This window comes from Bos mutus, chromosome 18, assembly GCF_027580195.1.
Source record: "Bos mutus isolate GX-2022 chromosome 18, NWIPB_WYAK_1.1, whole genome shotgun sequence".
NCBI lineage: Eukaryota > Metazoa > Chordata > Mammalia > Artiodactyla > Bovidae > Bos > Bos mutus.
In genome coordinates, this window is record NC_091634.1 from 54,242,445 (window position 1) to 54,262,746 (window position 20,302).

At 50.6% G+C, this 20,302-nt stretch overlaps 1 protein-coding gene across 2 annotated transcripts in view; it reads right to left on the bottom strand.

The window, feature by feature from the left end:
* The window catches only part of PLCG2 (phospholipase C gamma 2), a 159,984-nt gene that overhangs the window by 77,662 nt on the left and 62,020 nt on the right, over positions 1–20,302 (bottom strand). For both annotated transcript variants that reach the window (XM_070388654.1, XM_070388655.1), the window contains exons 3-7: positions 14,374–14,517; positions 12,392–12,485; positions 11,599–11,646; positions 3,853–3,937; positions 1,785–1,868 (exon numbers count right to left, since the gene is read on the bottom strand). In XM_070388654.1, the coding sequence (XP_070244755.1) occupies positions 1,785–1,868; positions 3,853–3,937; positions 11,599–11,646; positions 12,392–12,485; positions 14,374–14,517 (455 nt within the window). The remainder of the gene's footprint in view (positions 1–1,784; positions 1,869–3,852; positions 3,938–11,598; positions 11,647–12,391; positions 12,486–14,373; positions 14,518–20,302) is intronic.

Consider the following 20,302-nt stretch of genomic DNA (forward strand, 5'->3'; position numbering starts at 1 on the left):
ACCAGCACCTCCCTTTTTATGCCTTATGCTTAATGGGACTTTTTTTTTTTCATTGCAAAAGTAGCGTGCTTCTTGGAACAAGCTGAAGAAAACTGAGGGATGCAAAGAAAAATTTAATTATCTTGCCGGTACATTTTCCCAAATCCCTCCAGGACATGCAGAAAATCAACATTAAGTGTGAGGTGTGTGTACTCTTCTCCTTGTTCATAAAAGCACATGCAAACGTATACAGGAGGATTACTGTTTGTTACCCAAAAGTCAGACCTGGCTCCTCATTTCTGCTGCTGGTTTTCCTCACAAAATACCAGCAACAGCCCTCCAGAAGGACAGAAACCCAATGAACTCAGGCTTCTTAATCAGCTGCAGCGTCCCATCGTATGGCTGGACCATAACTGACCCGGCTGTTACTCTCCTGAGGGGCATTCGGATGGCTCCCAGGTATTTGGCCAGCATGAGTAATGCTGCAATGAGCGGCCTGGTGATACATCCCTAGGCCTCAGTGCTCTCATTTCTCTCAAACAGAGCCCCCAGATGCCACTGTCAGGTCAAAATGCAGGCACATCCTTATTTTAAAATAGCACATTATTGTAATCAAAAACATTCTCATTATGGGAACAACACTGTAAAAAGAACAACACACACACACATAATCCCTCTACCCAGAGGTAGTTAACTATTAATATTTTGGTAAATTTCCTTCTAGAACAAGTTGACACAGTAGAGTTAGCTGAACCTTTTTACTTTAATAGTCTCAGACTGAATTCCAATCAGACTGACAGGCACTCACATTCCCACCAAGAAGGTAGGAGATGGTCATTTCCCCACCCTGTCCCCTCAACTCTATCCTACTCCAGACCTTTGCGCATCTAACAGATGAAAACAGGGCGTCACTGTCATTCCCATTGTATATTTCCTGGACTAGAAGGGAGACTGAACGCTTCTCATGGGTCTCTTGGGAACGGGACAGACTTCAAAACCCAGGGGAAACAGAAGCATCAGCTGATCGTTTGCTTAGGAATCGTCTTACCCGTAAAGATGGCCGACAGGCACAGGAAAAGATGCTCCACATCGCTAATCATCAGGGGAATGTCAATCAAAAGCACAGTGAGGTATCACCTCAGACTTGTCAGAATGGCCATCATCAAAGAGAACACGAATGACAAGTGCTGGCAAGGATGTGGGGAAAAGGAAACCCTCAGATGCTGTTGGTGGGAATATAAACCGACCCAGCCACTGTGGAAAACAGTACGGAGGTTTCTCAAAAAAACTAACCACAGAGTTACCACATGACCCAGCATATCCACTCCTGGGCATATATATCCAAAAGGAGCAACAGCACTAATTAAAAGAGATACATGAGCCCAGTGTTCACAGCAGCATTATTAATAACTGGCAAGATACAGAAGCAACCTAAATGTCCGTCAACTGATGGATGGATAAAGATGTGATACACACACAAACACACACACACACACAATGGAATACTACTCAGCCATAAAAAGAATGAAATATTGCATTATTTCTTTGAAATACTGCCATATCCAACATGGATGAACTTAGAGAGTATCACGCTAAGTAAGATAAGTCAGAGAAAGACAAACACCGTATGATATCATTCACACGTGGAACCTAAATAACCATAAATGGAGTATAACCTTTAAAAAGTGCATACCTGTAATTTATATAACATTATACATCAACTATACTTCAATTTAAAAAAATAAGGTCAAACAAGACTATCAAAACCTTCAAAAAATGAATGGGGAAAAGGAGAATCATCTTACCGATTTTTGCTGTTCAAACATAAGTTTTTTATAGAAGAGATGGAACTGTTCAAAGCTGAGTTCATCTTTGTGTGCGCCTATTTCCTGTAAATATAAAAAAAAAAAAAGTGACCACACAATTTTTGGTGTCCACCACAAGAATGCCTCCTCCCTGTTCACAGAAATAGCCAGCTCTGCTACAACATTGGCTAAACGCAAACTTGCATTCCTCTTAACCCAACCTCTCTGCTTGGAGAACATACCCACCAGGGACCCCAGGTAAGATCCTTCAACTCCCCAAAAGGCAAGGGTCTCAGCCAGAATTCCAACAGGCATAATGCAGAACCCTTCCTTTTGGGGCAGGACACACTTTCAAATCTAGACATACTTATAGGGTATGTACACACAGGTCATTTTTAAAAGCACAGCTTCCCAGGTGGCTCAAATGGTAAAGAATCTGCCTGCAATGCAAGAGACCCAGGTTTGATCCCTAGGTAGGAAAGATCCCCTGGATAAGGGAACAGCAACCCACTCCAGCATTCTTGCCTGGAGAATTCCACGGACAGAGGGGCCTGGCAGACTACAGTCCATGGGGTCGCAAAGAGTCAGACATGACCGAGTGACTTTCACTGTACTTTAAGAAAAAGTACCGAGCCTTTAGAGTTAATAGAGCTCAATTCCAGTCAAGGCTTGTCTCCTGAATTGCTTCATGGCTTCCCCAGTAGCTCAGTTGGTAAAGAATCCACCTGCAATGCAGGACACCCCGGTTCAATTCCTGGGTCGGGAAGATCTGCTAGAGAAGGAATAGGCTACTTATTCTAGTATTCTTGGGCTCCCATTGTAGCTCAGCTAGTAAAGAATCCACCAGCAATGTGGGAGACATGGGTTCGATCCTGGGTTGGGAAGATTACCCGGAGAAGGGAAAGGCTACCCACACCAGTATTCTGGCCTGGAGAATTCCATGGACTATATAGTCCATGGGGTCACAAAGAGTTGGACACGACTGAGCGGCTTTCGCTTCACTTTGTCCCAATTCACTTAGCTCTCTCAGAACTTCAGTTTCTTCCTCTGTAAAATGGGAGAACCACCACTACCCCACTAGGACTTCCCTGAAACCATACCAGGTAACATTCACGTAGAACCTGCTTGGTAAAGGCATGATAAGGGACAAAATCCCAATTACGGGGTGGCCAGTGGTAAATGCTTCTCCCATCTCTCCTCTCTCAATCCCCACCCTTCTCTGGTTTTGCCTTCTTGGATTAGTTGAAATGATGGGGGTAGGCCAAAAGATGGCCAGATATGCCATAAAATGGGTTAACTCTTCTGGGAATTCATGGGTACAAAATGAATGAGCTTTCCTAAGCTGAGGAATCCTGTGACATGGCCCCGAGAGCCTCCAACTGGGACTGCTGGGATGGACTCCTGTTGGGGTCCTTGACAAGAGTCTGGACCTCTGTGAAGGCCAGAAAGGATGCCCAGGGGTCATCTCCATCCTACACCCTTCAGAAGAGCCCCACCCGACCTACGCTATCTGCTCACTCATGGAACAACCTGCGCCAGATCTACCAACAGCCCTAGCTACACAGGAACAGAAATGAAATGATGGCGGAAGGAGGGATGGAAGGAAGGATGGGTGGGTGGAGGGTGGGCTGGAGGTGGGGAAGGGCAGAGAAGAGCCAACTCCGACAGCTCCACTGTCAGGGCCTGCACACAAAATGCCACCTCCCTGGCAACCTACATAAGGAATCGTTCATAATATTTTCCAAATGAAACACATGTGTTCATATTATTAAAAGAAAAACAGGCTGTGGGTTGGTGAGGGAAAAGGAAAGTTAGACTGATGGAAAAATTCCGAGCCAAGCAGCTCGGTAAACATGGTCTTCCTGGATGACATCCTCTGTCGGGATGGAGAACGCGGGCCTAAGATCTTCACATGATCCCTCGGTCCGGACTAAGACGGATGAGTCTGGAGGCGGAGGGCTTTCCTGAGCACACCATGCAACAGTGCTTGAAGGCGTGCGGTGGCTTCATGGGGAGGCAAGCATAACCCCAGGTTCACAAAATCGCCAGGCTGAGCCATGAAACTTACCAGGAACTTATCTTTGAGGAACTTGGCACTGCTCACTTTGAAGTTGACCAGAGGCAAGATGGTCTTCAACTCCCGGAGGCTGATGCTGCAAAAGAGAGGGACCCCAGCTCCGTCAGCCTTGAGGGGTCTCAACAGTGGAAGGTCTGGCTACTCCCACCATCTGCCACCTCAACGAGAAGACCTGCCACCAGATCTGAGCAACTGGGGACAGAGAGCCTGAGGTCAAGGTGGGGGTGACACCCCGTGTGCAAGGATGGTCCCCATCGTCAGGGGATTGGCCATGGATGTGGGTCATGCAGGAGACGCACAGAGTGGGCAGAAACATTGCAGATGACCTTGGTAGACAGGAAATGTCACCAGGGTTCAAACCAAGAGGAGGTCACTGAAGCCCAGAGATGAGGAAGGGAAAGAGGCAACCTTATCTGAACACCTACTATGTGCCAGGCTGCCCTGGGTACCTCTAAGGAATGATGTCACCTTGCCCCTCAGTACACTCAACCCTCAGGATTTAGAACAGGCAATGAGGGTGGGGGCCGGGACACTCAAGATCGGAGCTGCTCTAAAGACCTTAGAAGGCAGATATCGTTATCATCAATATCACAAGTCCATCCTAAAGGAAATCAACCCTGAATATTCACTGGAAGGACCGATGTTGAAGCTCCAATACTTTGGCCACCTGATGCAAAGAGATGACTCACTGGAAAAGACCTTCATGCTGGGAAAGATTGAAGGCAAGACAAGGAAGGAGACAACAGAGGATGAGATGGTTGGATGGCATCACTGACTCGATGGACATGAGTTTGAACAAACTCCGGAAGATAGTGAAGGACCGGGAAGCCTGGCGTGCTGCCGTCTGTGGGGTAGCAAAGAGTTGGACATGACTTAAGAGACTGAACAACAACAACCATTATTATTCTGCATTCCAGGTGAAGAAACTGGGGATCAGAGAGGTTTGGTGCTGGCATGTGGGAGATAAGACTGCAGAGGAGCTGGCCTCTGGGTCTGCCTGTAAGCGCTGCATTTAACTGTCTCCCAGGGAATGGCAGGAACAGAGACTGGGGAGGAGGTGGTCGAGGGCATGCGTTCCAGACTCTTGTGGCTGCAGAGCCGAGTGCCCAGCACAGCAAGCAAGGGTGGTCCTGGGGAGCCTCTGGCTGTGGCCAAAGAAAACTGTGCAGCGTTCTCAGAGACGTCAGACCAGACAGGGGCTGTGCACGGCCAGGAAGGAAGTCTGCCCAGGCTGTGGGCAGACAGCGGCCCCGCTACCCCCACCCCGTCTACTCGCCCAGAAGGAAGCGGCACGTCCCAGCCAGCAGCCACCCCGGGAGACGGCCAAGCGGCCTCCTGGCCCCACCCCCAGCATCCTTGCCTCTCATCTAACGGCCTCCCTGACGCCAGAGACTATCATGTGCCCGGTGCCCCCTATGCCCCCTGCTCCCGGGGCTGGCACCCAGGGCTTCCCCCAAGAGATGGCGAGAGCCACACAAAGTCCCCAGTGGGCCAGGCAGGGCTAGCCGGGCAGAGAAGTGAGCAGACTAGCTGAGACCCTTTTCCCACCTTGCCCTGGGGTGTCCACAAAGAGCCTGCTGGAGTGGGGTGAAGGGAGAGGAGCTGGAGGGGCTGCTGGTGCTGCAAAATGAGGCAGGGTGAGGGTTTAGCCAAGACGGTGACCCCGGGGGCTCATCCAGGACCAGGGAAGAGGACAGAGTCCCCTATGGAACCCAGAACTTCCAGGCAGAAACAGGGCCAAGAGATCCTCCCATAACAGGGAACCAAGAGACTGGGGAGCCGGGAGTCAGGGCAGCTGTTGGGGGGCCAGGGAAGCAAACACAGCCTCCAGGAGCGTGAGAATCTGAGCACTGGGACATCCGATCCCGCCTGCTCCAATGGGCCCCCTCAGAGCAGAACAGGTGAGCCTCCAGGGAAAGGTGGGGCCTGAAGAGCTCCTCGGGGCTCCCGTGCAGGGACCTCTCCCTCCCTCCCTGTCCTGGGCGTGTGGTCAGGCCCCACCTGACCCCCAGCCAGGACTGGCACTCGGATTCCCAGCCACTGGAGGGCAGGAAGCTAGCAGCTCCCAACTTCACCCCTCTCCCCATCCAGGACTTGTCTTCAAAGAAAGGGAGGGCTTCGGCCACCGTCACGTCCTGCCCTCTGGCCTCCATTTGGGGCAGTTCTGCAGGGCCATCCTGGAGCTCCACTGGGGGCCAACTGAGGCTGTGGTTGTGATGGCATACAAGCCCAACAATTCCCTGGCCTTCACTTCCATGGGTGCGGGTCCCCTACACATTCCATAAGCTTCCTGCACACAAACCCACATCTCATGTTCTGTTTCCTGAAGGCTCAGCCTGTGAAGCGGGCTAGGAACTGGGGCGATTCCTTTGGGGAGAGATGGCAAAAAGCGATTCCTTGCCCTAGAGGCAATAAACAATCAGGGCCCCTCCCACTGTCAGGCTGGCCTGATCCCAGATCCCACCACTGTACCCCGGGGGTTGATGGCCCCAGAAAACTTCCCTGCCACCCTGAGGCTGATTACCAACAGGCCCACCATCCCTGGCTTATTTTAACAATGGTGGCTCAACCAGTAAAGAACCTGCCTGCCACGCAGGAGACCCAGTCTGGATCCCTGTCAGGAAGATCCCTGGAGAAGGAAATGGCAACCCACTCCAGAATTCTTGCCTGGAGAATCCCATGGACAGAGGAGCCTGGCAGGCGACAGTCCGTGGGACCGCAAGAGTGGGACACGACTGAGCGAATAAACCACCTCCACACTCACCATCGCAAGCCAGGCACTGGCCAAGCACTTTTCACGTACTAACCCACTGAATCCTCACACCAATCCCAAGAGGTAGGAACTAGGATCTCTTTCACAAATTAGGAGACTGAAGCACAGGGAAATTGAGCAATTTACCCAAACTCATCAACCAGTAAGTGTGAAGAGCTGAGATTCAAACCTTAGTGCTGCCCAACAGAATGTTCTCAGTGTTGCAAATGTTCTAGATCGGAGCTGTCCAAGGCAAGTGGTGACGGAGGAATTGGATTTTTTAAATTTTATTTAATTGTAATCAATTTAGATTTAAATAGTGACATGTGGACAGTGCAGCTCTAGAAGCCTGCTCCTCTAAGTAGGGTCCCTGGACCGGCAGTATCAGCGTCAGCTGGGAATCTGCTGGAAATGAAAATCTGTGATCCCCACCCAGACAGAGAAAAGCAGTTTCTGTGGGGCAGGCACAGCCCCCTCCAGGCTGTCCATAGTGCTGGAGCCAGGACTGCTGATCACAGGGAACCTATTTGCCTTCCTATTGAAGACAGAACCGGACTACACACCTGTGAGCCTGCCCCTTCCGCATCCCGAAGGCCCGGGTGAGCAAGAACAGGAAGTGCACTTATGCAAAGTCAGGGTTACAGGCCAAGGGGCAAGGGCAAGGTGGGAAAGAAACATCCACAACCCTCAGGGCTGCGGGCCCCACCGCAGGACCCTCCGATGAGCCCCACCCTGAGGGATGCAATTCCAGCGGCCGTCCCAGAAGGTCCAGGGGCTCTCAAGGGGTATTTTGACAGGAGAAGTTTTCACCTAAAGCAATGACCTTAGAAACCTAATTCCCAGATAAGAGGCAACTAAAGTCCACGGATTCAAAAAGAGGGAGTTTCTAGAAATCTGGCCAGGATGAATGTTAAAACATTTCTGCCTTTGACCCAATCTCCCCAGGCCTGGAGATGTCATAAGGAAAGCTTCCAAAGGGGGAATGATCTAGTTGTCTGATGTTACACGAAGGAATGAAAAGGGAGGGCCTTTCGTTTCATCTGACCAACCAGCCAGACCCCTGACCTCAAGGAGCCCCTTCAACGTGAACAGCAGCAACGAGGACGAAATTCTCAGAAAGCAGACGGGACCGCGGAGCCTGGCACTCAGGCCAGAATCCCACAGTGACCCCAGAAGTGCTGCTCTTGAGGGGCACTTCCTACCACCTCGTACATCCACTGTGAAACACGAGACACAAACCAAATGACAACGAAAGCCAACTTTTCAAGCGAGATATCAAATCCCATTGGTTGAATTATAATGTAGGCATTGATACTGGTCTGAAAAGAGTTACAAGGAAATGTAAACATGTTTATGATTTAAGGGGAGGTGAAAAAAGTTTGACCCCCCTTTCACATGGGCTGGACTTAGTGACTGATTCCCAGAAAACAGAGTGGGGGTGAGTGGGGGGCAGGAAGGGGGTGGAGGTCATTGCAAAGGAAAGGTCTGGAAGACACCACTTTGGCCAGATGGTCAGGATTTCCATCACCTTCGACAGACCACGTGAGAGCAGACACCCCTTGACTGAGGTGAAGAGAAAGACCTTCACCTCCAGGACGCTCACCTCCATGAGCGCTTCCCAAACACAACCTCAGGTTCCCCTGAACTCCAGTCTACCCATGACGAAAATGCCAGATCGCCACAGATGGAGGGCATGCTACAGAGTGCCCGAGACCTACTCCTCCAGACTGTCAAGGTCGGGACTTCTCCAGTGGTCCTGGGGCTAAGACGCCACACTCGCAATGCAGGGGGCCTGGGCTGGATCCCGGTTGGGGAACTAGATCCCACATGCTGCAACTAAGAGATCACATGCTGCAACTAGAAGAAAAGAAAAGATTCTGCACACAGCAATGAAGACCATGTTAGGTGCAGATCGTGGAACATCACTCAGCCTTAAAAAGGAAGGCAGTTCTGACACCCGCTATAGTTAACATACCTGATCCACGAAGACATCACACTAAGTAAAATAAGCCGGTCACAAACACAGCATCCTTCACTCAGAGGTGGTACCCGTAGGAGGCAGATTCACAGAGACAGAAGGAAGAACAGAGGTTGCCAAGCGGCTGCAGGGGGGGAATGGGGGAATGGTTTGATGGGTAGAGAGTTTCAGTTTTGCAAGATGAGAAGAGCTCTGGAGACAGACGTTTTTGGCAGCATGGCAACGTGAATGCACAGAAATGTACCCTGAAATCGTGTTTTATGTTACATAGTTCATCACAATGAATGAGTAATTTTCAGTCACAGGAAGTCACTGCAGGAAGAGATTTCTGCCTTTTACCAGCTTAGTGATCAATAAGCCACAGCTCACTGGCTGGGTTGCTCTGTTCAAATGACAACCTCTCGTGGCCTCAGCATCCTCATTAAATGGCCCAGGGGATGCCTAGCTGCTCAGTCTGCCAGCATTCGTTCCATAACCTCTCCCCAACTTACTAAGTCCAGAGGGCTCTCAGAACAGCGGCTGCCGCAAAGCCGCTTCTCAGCAAACGCCAGCTGCTGCCATCTGGCCCCTCGAAAGGTTGAAAACACACGTTCAGGCCAAGGAAAACCTGGGAGCGGGCACTGCAGAGCCGGCCCTCCCGCCCAGAGGACGCTTTGCCCCGCTGCTGTGCCTTTGTTTTCCTCCAGGAAACGCGATTAACGTGGGCGACAGGAAAGGAGGGGAAACTGGCAAGAGTCAAGAGCCCTTTCACGGGCACCTTGGTCAAAGCCCCTTTGGAAAAGCTCCCTCAGGGCCGCACAGAGCCACGTGAAAGGTGGGATTTTCCACGTGTCGACAGAGCAGCAGGACTCAGCCCACAGGGAGGGAGGGAGGGATGTCGGGGTGGGGCAAGGACAGGGAACAGGGAACAAGGCATCATGGCCAGAGACAGACTCGCTCCCTGCCGAAGGTTCTGAAAAGCACTTCTCAATGAACGACTTTTAAGAATCGTTCCGAGCAGAGAAAGCCGGGCTTCCGTTTCTTGACAACACAAGACGGAGAGCAGACTCTGGAACCAGACCGATGATGCCATAAACCCCACCTCGTGGAGACAGGGCCCTGGTGGGCTCCCTCCGTCCGCTCTGTGCCAACCTCAGCTCTGAATCACCGGGCAGCCAGAGAAGGGAAATGGTCATGGGAGGCTCCACCCTGAGGCTGAAGGAGCCCAGTGTGTACAAAGGCCCCCTCGTTTGATCTGCCTCTGAAACACCAGGCCCAAGCCCAGGGTGTGGGACCACAGAGGATGCTGGCAGGAGAGGAGGAGGAAGAGGAGGAGGAGGGAGGGAGGGAAAGGCAGATGGAAAGACACAGAGATGCTGGCTGACCTAACAGCAGCAGTTAACTCTCCACCTCTTCCTGGTTACACCATTTGCAAATCACTCCTCGGGGCATGTGTACAAGAGACCACTTGAAATTGACAAGTGATGGGTGACACTGGCCTGACACCAAAATGCCTTAAAGATGGAAAGCCTTTCAGGAACAAGCTGGGCAGGGACTTCCTTGGTGGTCCAGGGGTTAACACCCTGCACTTTCCACGTTGGGGGTGTGGGTTCAATCACTGGTGGGGAATTAGCTCCCATGTGCTGTGCAATACAAGGGGAGCATTGCAAGGGTTCCTTGTTGCCTCGTGTATGAAGCTGACATCTCTTAATGGAGAATGGAAGGAAGGAAAGACATTTAAAAATGCTGAAAGAGGTCTGATGTGAGGCTAAAACGATACAGTGATTGTCAAGTGCTGAGGACGGTGCCTGCCATGCTAGGTGCTCCATAAATGGTGGGTTTTATCATTACGTTATTAACAGGAACTGGATCATAACCTAAAGAAAAAAATTGATGAGAGGATGTTCAACCTCTCCCTTAAATAAAGAAATGCAAATTTAAGCCAAAAACCCACTGCTGCTTCTCACCCATCAGGTTAATGAAGGTCGAAGTCTGGTGAGACACGGTGAAGAAGATGCTCTGAACTGCTACCACCTCTCTCAGACTGTCAGACCCAGTGACGCCTGGCTTCTGGAATTCCTCTTGTGGGAACTTATCCTGTTCGTGTCTGTGTCCCACACATTTACAAAAAAGGAGGCCCAGGGACTTCTCTGATGGTCCAGTAGCTAAGACTGCACAGTCCCAATGAAGGGGGCGCAGGTTCGATTCCTGGTCAGGGAACTAGATCCCACGTGCTGCAGCTAAGAGCCTGCATGCCACAGCTAAAGACCCCGCCTGCACCACGAAGATTGGAGATCCTGCAGACCTCACCTGAGACCCGGCCCCGCCAAAGAAACAAATAATAATAATAATTAACAATAACATTTTTTAAAAGGGAGACCTAAAGGTTTTCATAGCTTTATAATAAAGAAACAACCTGATGTTCATCGAGAAGGAACTGGTTTCCCATCAATATGGCAATTATACCACGTCTATCCAAGGACCAATCACATTTGTTCCAAAAATGTGTGGCATAGAGCCTTGTATGTGCCCAGAGGGAACCGCTCCAAGACGTGCTATTAAGCGAACCAGTCAGGGACACTGAATTACAGGCTGTCACATCGCCTGCCTCGTGTTCACCCAGCTCTTGGAAGCATCGCCCCCGAACTGGGTTTACTTCCTGATGGTCAATCTCCACCACAAAGGACGGGCGGGCACCATGGGGATCCTGTTTCTCCCCAGGACACAGAAGAACCTCAAACACGAAGGCCTAAGTGACGTGGTCCGAGTGCTCCACATAGCAGAAAAGTCCTCCCCGCAGATGGGGTGGCACTGTCCCCTGCAATGAGACCCCACATGGGTGGAGATTTTTATCACCACAACCCACACCACTGAGCACTGCGTCCGCCGCCTTGTTAAGTCAAATCTGATTTCACGAGGACCTTTCCACAGCACAGAACTCACTCCAACCCCACCGGGATATTTCAAGAAAGAATGAGATGATCCAAAATGATCGGGAGGAAACCACAAAAATGCGAGTGAATCTTACCTGTTTCTCCTGGTTTGATCCACAGAATAAATCTGCTTTCTCAGCCAGCTGGGAAGAGAGATGAGACAGAGACAGAGAGAGAGTTAGAAAATCAGAAAGCTAGACTCACAAGTCCAAGGAATTTCTGTAGGATGGGACACAGAGCCTGGAAATGAAAAGGAAGGTCTTCCCACTTTCTAACACCAGCAACCTGGGAAGCAGCAGCTTCTCTGTGTGGGTGAAATGTCGCCCGGCCGAGCCAAGCAGCCCCGTGGACTCACAGAGGCTGGATTCTTTAAATCCCTCTGGTGCTCTCTGTTAACCTCCCAAAAAGCTGGTAAGACAAACGGTCGAGATCAGACGGCTCCAGTTCGCTGGATGGACAGCAGTTCACACACGAGTCCCACCCCACACCAATGACACTGATAGACAGTCCTGAGAAGGCCCTCGTCAAGCGAGGAGGAAAATCCCAGACCTCGAACCCGAGGTCCTCCCATCAGTCAGCTTAATCTCCTCTTAAATCCTCTGAGAATTAAGCCTCAGGCCCTCCCCTTAGACCCGACACCAGGACGAGTTTCTGTCTCAATCCCAGTGCACTTCTCACCCAGGAAGAACAAGGCCCAAGGAGATGGGAGGCTCTTCTGGGAGATGTTGGAGTGTCCACAGCCACTACTGGACACCTACTGCATACAGGGCACTCCAGGAGCCTCCAAGATGAAATGTCTCCTTTTCCTTTCTTTCGCCATACCGGCTAGAGGGAGCAGAACAGTCGCCCGAGTGAGCGAATACGGAGAGAAACAGGCAAAGCCATTACCTCTCGATGATGGTGGGGGTGGACGCGCTCATCACTTCCTGGTGTAAGATCTTCAGGCCAGACAGCCACTTAGCGGCATCCTCCTTCGAGTCGGCTGGAGACAGGAGGGGCCAGAAACGCTGTGTCACTCCCTGGGAAGACCTCTGCTTGGAGTCTCCCTCCCCACACAGACCACGGGGATGGGAGGAACCTGTGTTGGTTCCTGGGACCTGCTTTTTGCCCATGGTGAGCCTCCTACAGCAGGAGTGACAAGCCAGTAGAGCTTTAGCTTTAGTTCCTATACTAACGAACAAGAGGCAGAACTCAAGACAACTTGGACCACAATCCTGAGAGCCCTCAGCACCTCCCTTGTTTCCCGTCAAGGCCAGAGAGAGGGCCACCAAGTAGGCGAGGCTGCTGCCTGTAAGGGAAGCAGCAATGAGTGGTGGGTAAGAGCTTGGCATCAACCCCAAGGCCCACTGTAGTGTTTCAGGGCTGTGTGATGTTCAGCTGGTTACTCAACCTCCCTGTGCCTCATTTCCTCATCATAAAATGCAGCTGGCAATGCAAACGCCTGGTCCCGCTATTAAACATCTTTTCACACCGCCAGGGGCCTTGTCAGCCTGGAGAGAGCATGCCGAGGTCTCTGCTCTCATTCTTCCCGGCAGATGAAGAGAAAGGTATGGCTAGGAAGGCTGAAGGGAAGAAGCCGGGATCCACCCATCAAGCTGGCGTCCTGGGCTCCACATCTTGCTTGGGCTTTCACGGCCTCCCTACCAAGAAGAGCATCCAGGCCTCAGCCTGCAGCCAGGCAAAGTGGACAAAGCTCTGAAGGTTCAGGGTCATGGACCCCTCTCTCCTGCCGTCTCTGCCTCCTGCCACACCCCCTCCATCAGACATTCACCCATCACCTCCCACATCTGGCTTACTATTTCCCTCCTCCAAGCCTGGCACATGCAATGCTCTCTCCCTGGACCATCCTCTCTCTTTCCTCACAACTCCTACTGATGCCTCAAAACCCAGTTTAAAAAGTCACCTCCCCAGCAAAGCCTTCCAGGGAGTTATGCAGCATGTATTCCTCCAGCATGCTGTATTACGTTTGGACTTCGGCTCCTATCAGAGAGAACTCTAAGTTCCTGTCCACACGTCTGTCTCCCCAAGTAGACCGTGAGCTCCTTAAAGGTGATAACTGGGTCTTATGTCTCATTACAGCCCCACGGACATCTAGCACAACCCAGAACAGAGCATATGCTCAACAGATGCCTGATGAAAGCATGAATGAGCAATTAAACCAATGAGAGTCATCGGGCCTGAAATTAAAAGTCCCTAATGCTACTCAGCTTCCACAGTTTCCACTCACTTTGGTTTACTTTTAATGCTATTTATTTTCTTCCTTGTCCACCATGATTTTATATCAAGTTCTAAGTCAAGAAATTCTGGGGTTAGACCTGAAGGTAGCTATAAGCTTCTGCCCCTGAGCCAAGCGCCTGAGCTTTTTCAGTTCTTCTCCCGGCCAAAGTGCCCCTTTGACTTTCTGGCGGATTCACGAGGAGGACCAGACATCGCACCTCCAGACCGTGTCTATGTGTGTGCACTGCGTGTGTGCATGTATGCATGTATGAGACAGAAGACTTCAGGATCGTTCCTTCAGATCAGCTAAGCCGAGTAAATGGTGCAGGCCACGCTCGGCTGGACAAAAAAATGTAACCTGCCTTCAGTTCTCAGCACAGCATGAGCCAAACGGGCCCTTAACGTAATCCTTTCAACCTCTCCACGAGGTCAGCACGAGGATGAACTGGGTCCTGTTTTACAGCTGAGCAAACTGTAGCTCAGAGAGGTGGAGTCGCTTACTCAAAGCCACACAGCTAGAAAGAGGCAGGGTCAGGATTCGAAACCGGGATGCCCCAAACACGCATTAGCAGGGGGGCAGGGGTGGGCATCCCGCTGGAGCGCTCTCTGGGAAGGAAGCCGAGGCCGGGGCGGGGGGCGCGGCGGGCGCCCACCTGCCAGGCTGAGCGTGCTGAGGATAAACTGGGAGCCGTACAGGACGGTGAAGCAGCATTCTTCCTTCTGGCGGACCGCTTTCGCGCGCTCGAAATCCTTGGAGCTCTTCCCCGGCCGGATCTCCTTTATCTCCATGATGTCCACTGAAGGAAAAGCAACAACAGCCGGTCAAAAGCTGGACGTCACCCCATCTGAGGCTGCCGCCACGTGCCTGCACCCCAGAGACACCCCGCCCGGCTCTTCACTGTCCAGAGTGAAGACAAGCTCGACCAGCCCCGAGGCCCTGCCCGTTCACAGCTTTATGTGCAAATAATGAAATGCGTGTGGTTCTCAGGCACTCGGTGCTGGGAGAGCTGTTGTGCAGCAATGCTGAGTCGCTCAGTCGCGTCTGACTCTTAGCAACCCTATGGACTGTAGTGTAGCCCGCCAGGCTCCTCTGTCCATGGGATTCTTCAGGCAAGAATACTGGAGTGGGTTGCCATTCCCTTCTCCAGGGGATCTCCCTGACCCAGGGATTGAACCCAGGTCTCCCACACTGCAGGCAGATTCTTTACTTTCTGAGTCACTGGGGAAGCCCTAGATGACAGAAAAAGAGGAAATTCATCCTCCCTAGAACCCCAGCCACAGGACTCCGACCTTCTCCTGGGCAAAGGTCAGGACGGCCCCTGACTCAAAGGTGAGCCCCTCCCCTCACAGGATGGCTGTTTGTTGCATGAGGGACCCTGCTCCTATCTCAGGAGGTCCAGTGAACTAAGGAGTGTCACAAAGAGACAAGTCCATCGATCCCTTCCTCCTTTTCTTCTGTCAGAAAAGTACCTTTTCCTGGGATGGACACACTTCACACGCCTGAGATGAAGATGGTCCACCCCCCTCCCACCACAACAGGCCAAAGGAGGGGCCCAGGGGCCCAGAAATGACCAAGGCATCCCACCTCGTGGTCAGGATTCAGGGAGGAGCACACGGCCTAAGCTGGGCCCGTCAGCATCCTCCCAGGGCTTGCTTGGCCAAAGCCATTCATCACATTTCTCCTGCTGCTGCTGCAGGCTGAGGAAACATGAGTCGAGGGGTAGCAGGGTCCATGCTGCTGGGCACACGGAAGGCAAAATGACTCAGCCCTGATGCACTATCAAACTCCTGGGTCCGTTTGGGCTTGAAGCCTCTTCTGCATTGGAATACGCTATCTATGTGACCTAATCAATTCTTTTTAGCTTTGGTTAGTGGGAAATTTCTGTCGCATGCAACCATAAGAATCCTGGGACATATACCTCTGTTATTGCACTGAACAGAGAAACAGCAAAGAGAGGTATTCCTAGAAATGAGAGGGTAGGAAGGAGACCTCAGCTTTGACCTGGAGTCCAAGAAGCGAACAGACCCAAGTGAACCAGGGCATTTTAGAGTCAGAGTTGAAGTAGCAGTAAAGGTTCAAAGCTGTTCACACATAACAGTGAAATGAGACATGTGTGTGCTCAGTCATGTTCAACTCTTTGCGACCCCGTGGACTACAGCCCACCAGGCTCCTCTGTCCATGGGATTCTCCACTCAAGAATACTAAAGTGGGTTGCCATTTCCTCCTCCAGGGGATCATCCCGACCCAGGGATCAAACATGAATCTCTTGCATCTCCTGCATTGGTAGGTGGATTTTCTACAGAATCTCTGCAGTATCTCTACAGTATCTCTGCAGAAGAGGCAAGATACTTAAATTAGGGGAGGAAGGGGTGGAATGAACTAAAAGGCTTTCCACTGTCTTACCATGGATCTAGCCAGACTGAAAACAGTTTGGAGGACAAGAGTCATGAAGTAAAGTGAAAAAACTTTAAATAAACAGCATTTATTCTGCACTCTGTGTGTGGTGGTGGTGGTTACACAAGTCTATACATGTGATAAAATTCCTTAAAACTCTTCAAACAAACCAAAACTGAGTCCACATAAAAAAATGATGAAAACTCATTATGGCCTGACCACTCAGCCATAAAACGGAACAAAATTATACCATTTGCAGCAACTTGGATGCAACTAGAGATTAGCACCGTAAGTGGAATAAATCAGAAAGAGAGAGAGAAATACTACATGGCATCACTCACATGGGCTTTCTTGGTAACTCAGTGGTAGAGCGTCCACCAGCTACGCAGGAGACACCGCACAGTTTGATCCCCGAGCTGGGAAGATCCCGTGGAGGAGGAAATGGCAACCCACTCCAGGATTCTTGCCTGGGAAATCCCATGGACAGAAGAGCCTGGCGGACTACAGTCCAGGAGGGCTGCAAAGAGTCAGACACGACTGAGCGATGGAGCACGCGCACATCACATACATGTGAAATCTAAAACACGACACAAAGGAACCTCTCTATGAAACAGAATCAGAATCAGGGACACGAGAGAACAGACTGGGTTGCCAAAGGAGCAGGGTGTGAGAGAGAGCTGCACTGGGAGCCTGGGGTTAGCAGATGCAAACTGGTAACACAGAATGAATGACCACAAGGTCCTGCTGTAGAGCACAGGGAACTACATCCAGTATCCTGTGATAAGTTACAGTGAAAAAGAATGTATATACACGTATAAACGAGTCACTCTGCTGTACAGCAGTAACTGACATAACAGTGTAACTCAATTATACTTCAATAAAAGATAAAAAAGTAACTAATTATGGTTTTTATTTTATTTTATTTTTAACTTTACAATATTGTATTGGTTTTGCCATATATCAAAATGAATCTGCCACAGGTATACATGTGTTCCCCATCCTGAACCCTCCTCCCTCCTCCCTCCCCATACCATCCCTCTGGGTCGTCCCAGTGCACCAGCCCCAAGCATCCAGTATCGTACATCGAACCTGGACTGGCGACTCGTTTCATATATGATATTATACGTATTTCAATGCCATTCTCCCAAATCATCACACCTTTTCCCTCTCCCACAGAGTCCAAAAGACTGTTCTATACATCAGTGTCTCTTTTGCTGTTTCGTATACAGGGTTATTGTTACCATCTTTCTAAATTCCATATATATGCGTTAGTATACTGTATTGGTGTTTTTCTTTCTGGCTTACTTCACTCTGTATAATAGGCTCCAGTTTCATCCACCTCATTAGAACTGATTCAAATGTATTCTTTTTAATGGCTGAGTAATACTCCATTGTTAATTATGATTTAAGAACATTTTACCAGCTCAGTTTCCTGGGTTTGATAACTATGGTTATGAAAAATGTTTTCATGGGGGGAAATTAGGTGAATGGCACACAGAAACTTTGTGTTATTTGAATCTACAATTTTTTTTAAGCCAAAAAAAAGTTTTTGAGACACTTAGCAATTATGAATGGCCCTAGTATTGGGGGGGTCTCTAAACCTTGTGGGGTAGAGAGGTGGGAGGTATAATCCCACCCTTCATCCAACCCTGAAACCAGGGAATCTTATCTTTTCTTCTTATCCTCATTCCTCAAAAGCCAACAACAAAACACAGAGACTTTGTGTGCGCTCAGACCCACCACCTTCTGAGAGGTCAGATCAGCAGGGCTGATCTACCTGCTTTAGCGGTTATCTGGGAACATCTAAGGTATTAAGGTCTGTTCTCAGAAATCAGTTACTCACCCACCCAGCCAGTCAAGAGTCTAGCGACTTTAAGCAAATACTCTTTTTTTTTCCCCCATAGTTAGTCTAGCAATGATTATCTAACCATTCTCTTTCCCCATAAAATATTGCTAAGAGGGAATTTCTGAACTGGCCTACTGTGAGCTTTTTTCTTTACAGCAAAATTATAATAAACATACGATCGTTAAAAGGGGAAGGGGACAGGGACTTCCCTGGCAGTCCAGAGGTTAAGAATCGGCCTTCCAATGCAGAGGGCACTGGTTCGATCCCAGGTCAGGGAACTAAGATCCCACATGCCACATGGTGTGCCCGAATAAATATTTTTTAAAAAAAAGAGGAAGGAGAGAGTGATGGGGACAATGGGACAGACCTCAAGATGGGACAGAGTGAGAGACCGAGGGAGACAGACACACACAGATATGAACACACACAAACAGGGTCAACCAGGGTCAGGGACAACCACACACAGAGAGGAGACAAGCTACCCAGACGGGGAGGGCGAGATGAAAGCGCAACACGCAAAGAGAGAAAGAGGGGCCTCCCTGGTGGGCCGGCGGTTAAGAATCCGCCCTCCAACGCAGCGGGCACTGGTTTAATCCGTGGTCCGGGAACCAAGATCCCACACATCACAGAGCAACTAAGCCCATGCCCTCCGGGTCCACGCACCAAAATTACTGAGTTCACAGGGCTACAACACAGAGCCCACGTGCCACAACTAAGACCCAGACAAATAAATATTTTTTTAAAAGATAGAGAAAACAGGAAATGGGAAGAGAATGAAATACAACAGCTACTCTGATGACATAAACAGCCTCAATGACCCCTGCACCACCGCCCCTCACTTCACTGCAAGGGAGCACCCTTTGGAGGCCAGCCCTGTCCCAGGAGAGGGCTGCAGGTGTCTGCCCTCATCAGCAGGACTGGACACCTCCATGACGTCATCCTGATCGCTCCCCTCTTTGCCCAGATAAGTACTGGCCTACTCATCATACCTCTGGTAAGACCATGCTTTCTCCTTTGGAGCCTCCCTTCCATTATCAAAGGTCAGCTGACTATTTGTGTGGCTCTATTTCTGGTCTCTCTCTTCTGTTCCATGGGTCTGTTATTTCCCTGATTGCCCTGATAACTGTGACTTTACTGTACGTCTCAGCGTGAGGCTGCAGCCCCGTCTGACTTTGCCCTACGACACTGCACTGGCTGTCAGGTGTCCCGCCTCTCCATATGAACTGTAGGGTCAGGCTGTCACTGTCTACAGAAGAGCCTGCTAGGATATTGATGGAGACTGTGTTGACGACCCTCGTTTGCAGAGAACTGACATATCGAGTCTTTCTATCCATGAACATGGAGTATTGATTCATCACACTTTGTCAGCCAGACAATCCCCTGAATGTACACAGTCCTGGCCCCCAACGGTCTTACAGACACACTGAGTTCAACCGTGAGAATACAAATCCAAGCAATGATAATCACATACAGCTCTCCCAGAGCACACACTATAACGCCAGGCACGCTGCCAGTGCTTTGCACGAGTCATCGGTCGGTTCCCCGGAAAGCTCCTCACCAGCACCATCTGCAATCACAGGTTCATCTGTTTACTGCCCATCCGCTCTCCCCTCCAAGCCCCAGCAGGACAAGGGTCGTGTCCGTCCTGTGCACGGCCGCCTGCGTCAGAGCCTGGCTTGGAGCACAGACTCAGACTGCGGCACAAGAAATGAGAAGGTCTCCCAGGTGGCTTGGCTTGGCTTCCCCCAGAAGCAGATTCTGAGACCGCGATTTGAGCATATGCAGTTGCCCCGGGAGCAGATGCTAGGGAACACCGGCAGAGGCACGGGGAAGCAAGACAGTTGCTATGTTACCAAGCTGGTACCCCAGGGGCAGTGGGAGCTGACCCCACGGGGATTAAGAGCCCCCTTAGAGGCTGCCCCATGGAGGAGGGAGGGAGCTGGGGTATCTATCCCCCAACTTCCACCTGCTATAGGTCGACGACTGCTTCTGGAGGCCTTAACCCCCCCAGGCCTTGAGCAGAGGGCTGCAGTGTTCAGAGCAAAGTGCCTTCAATGTGCATCAGTGACCACTCTAGCATAAGGGTCAGCCCACAGCATCCTCTGCTGAGTCAGCTTATCAATCCGGTGGTTTCTGCGCTGTGTGTGCTCAGCTGCTAAATTGTGTCCTCACAACCCCACGGACTGTAGCCCACCAGGCTCCCCTGTCCATGGAATTCTCCAGGCAAGAATACTGGAGTGAGTTGCCATTTCCTTCTCCAGGGGATCTTCCCGACCCAGGGGTTGACCCTGACTCTTCTAAGTCCCCTGCGCTGGCAAGCAGATTCTTTACCACTGAGCCT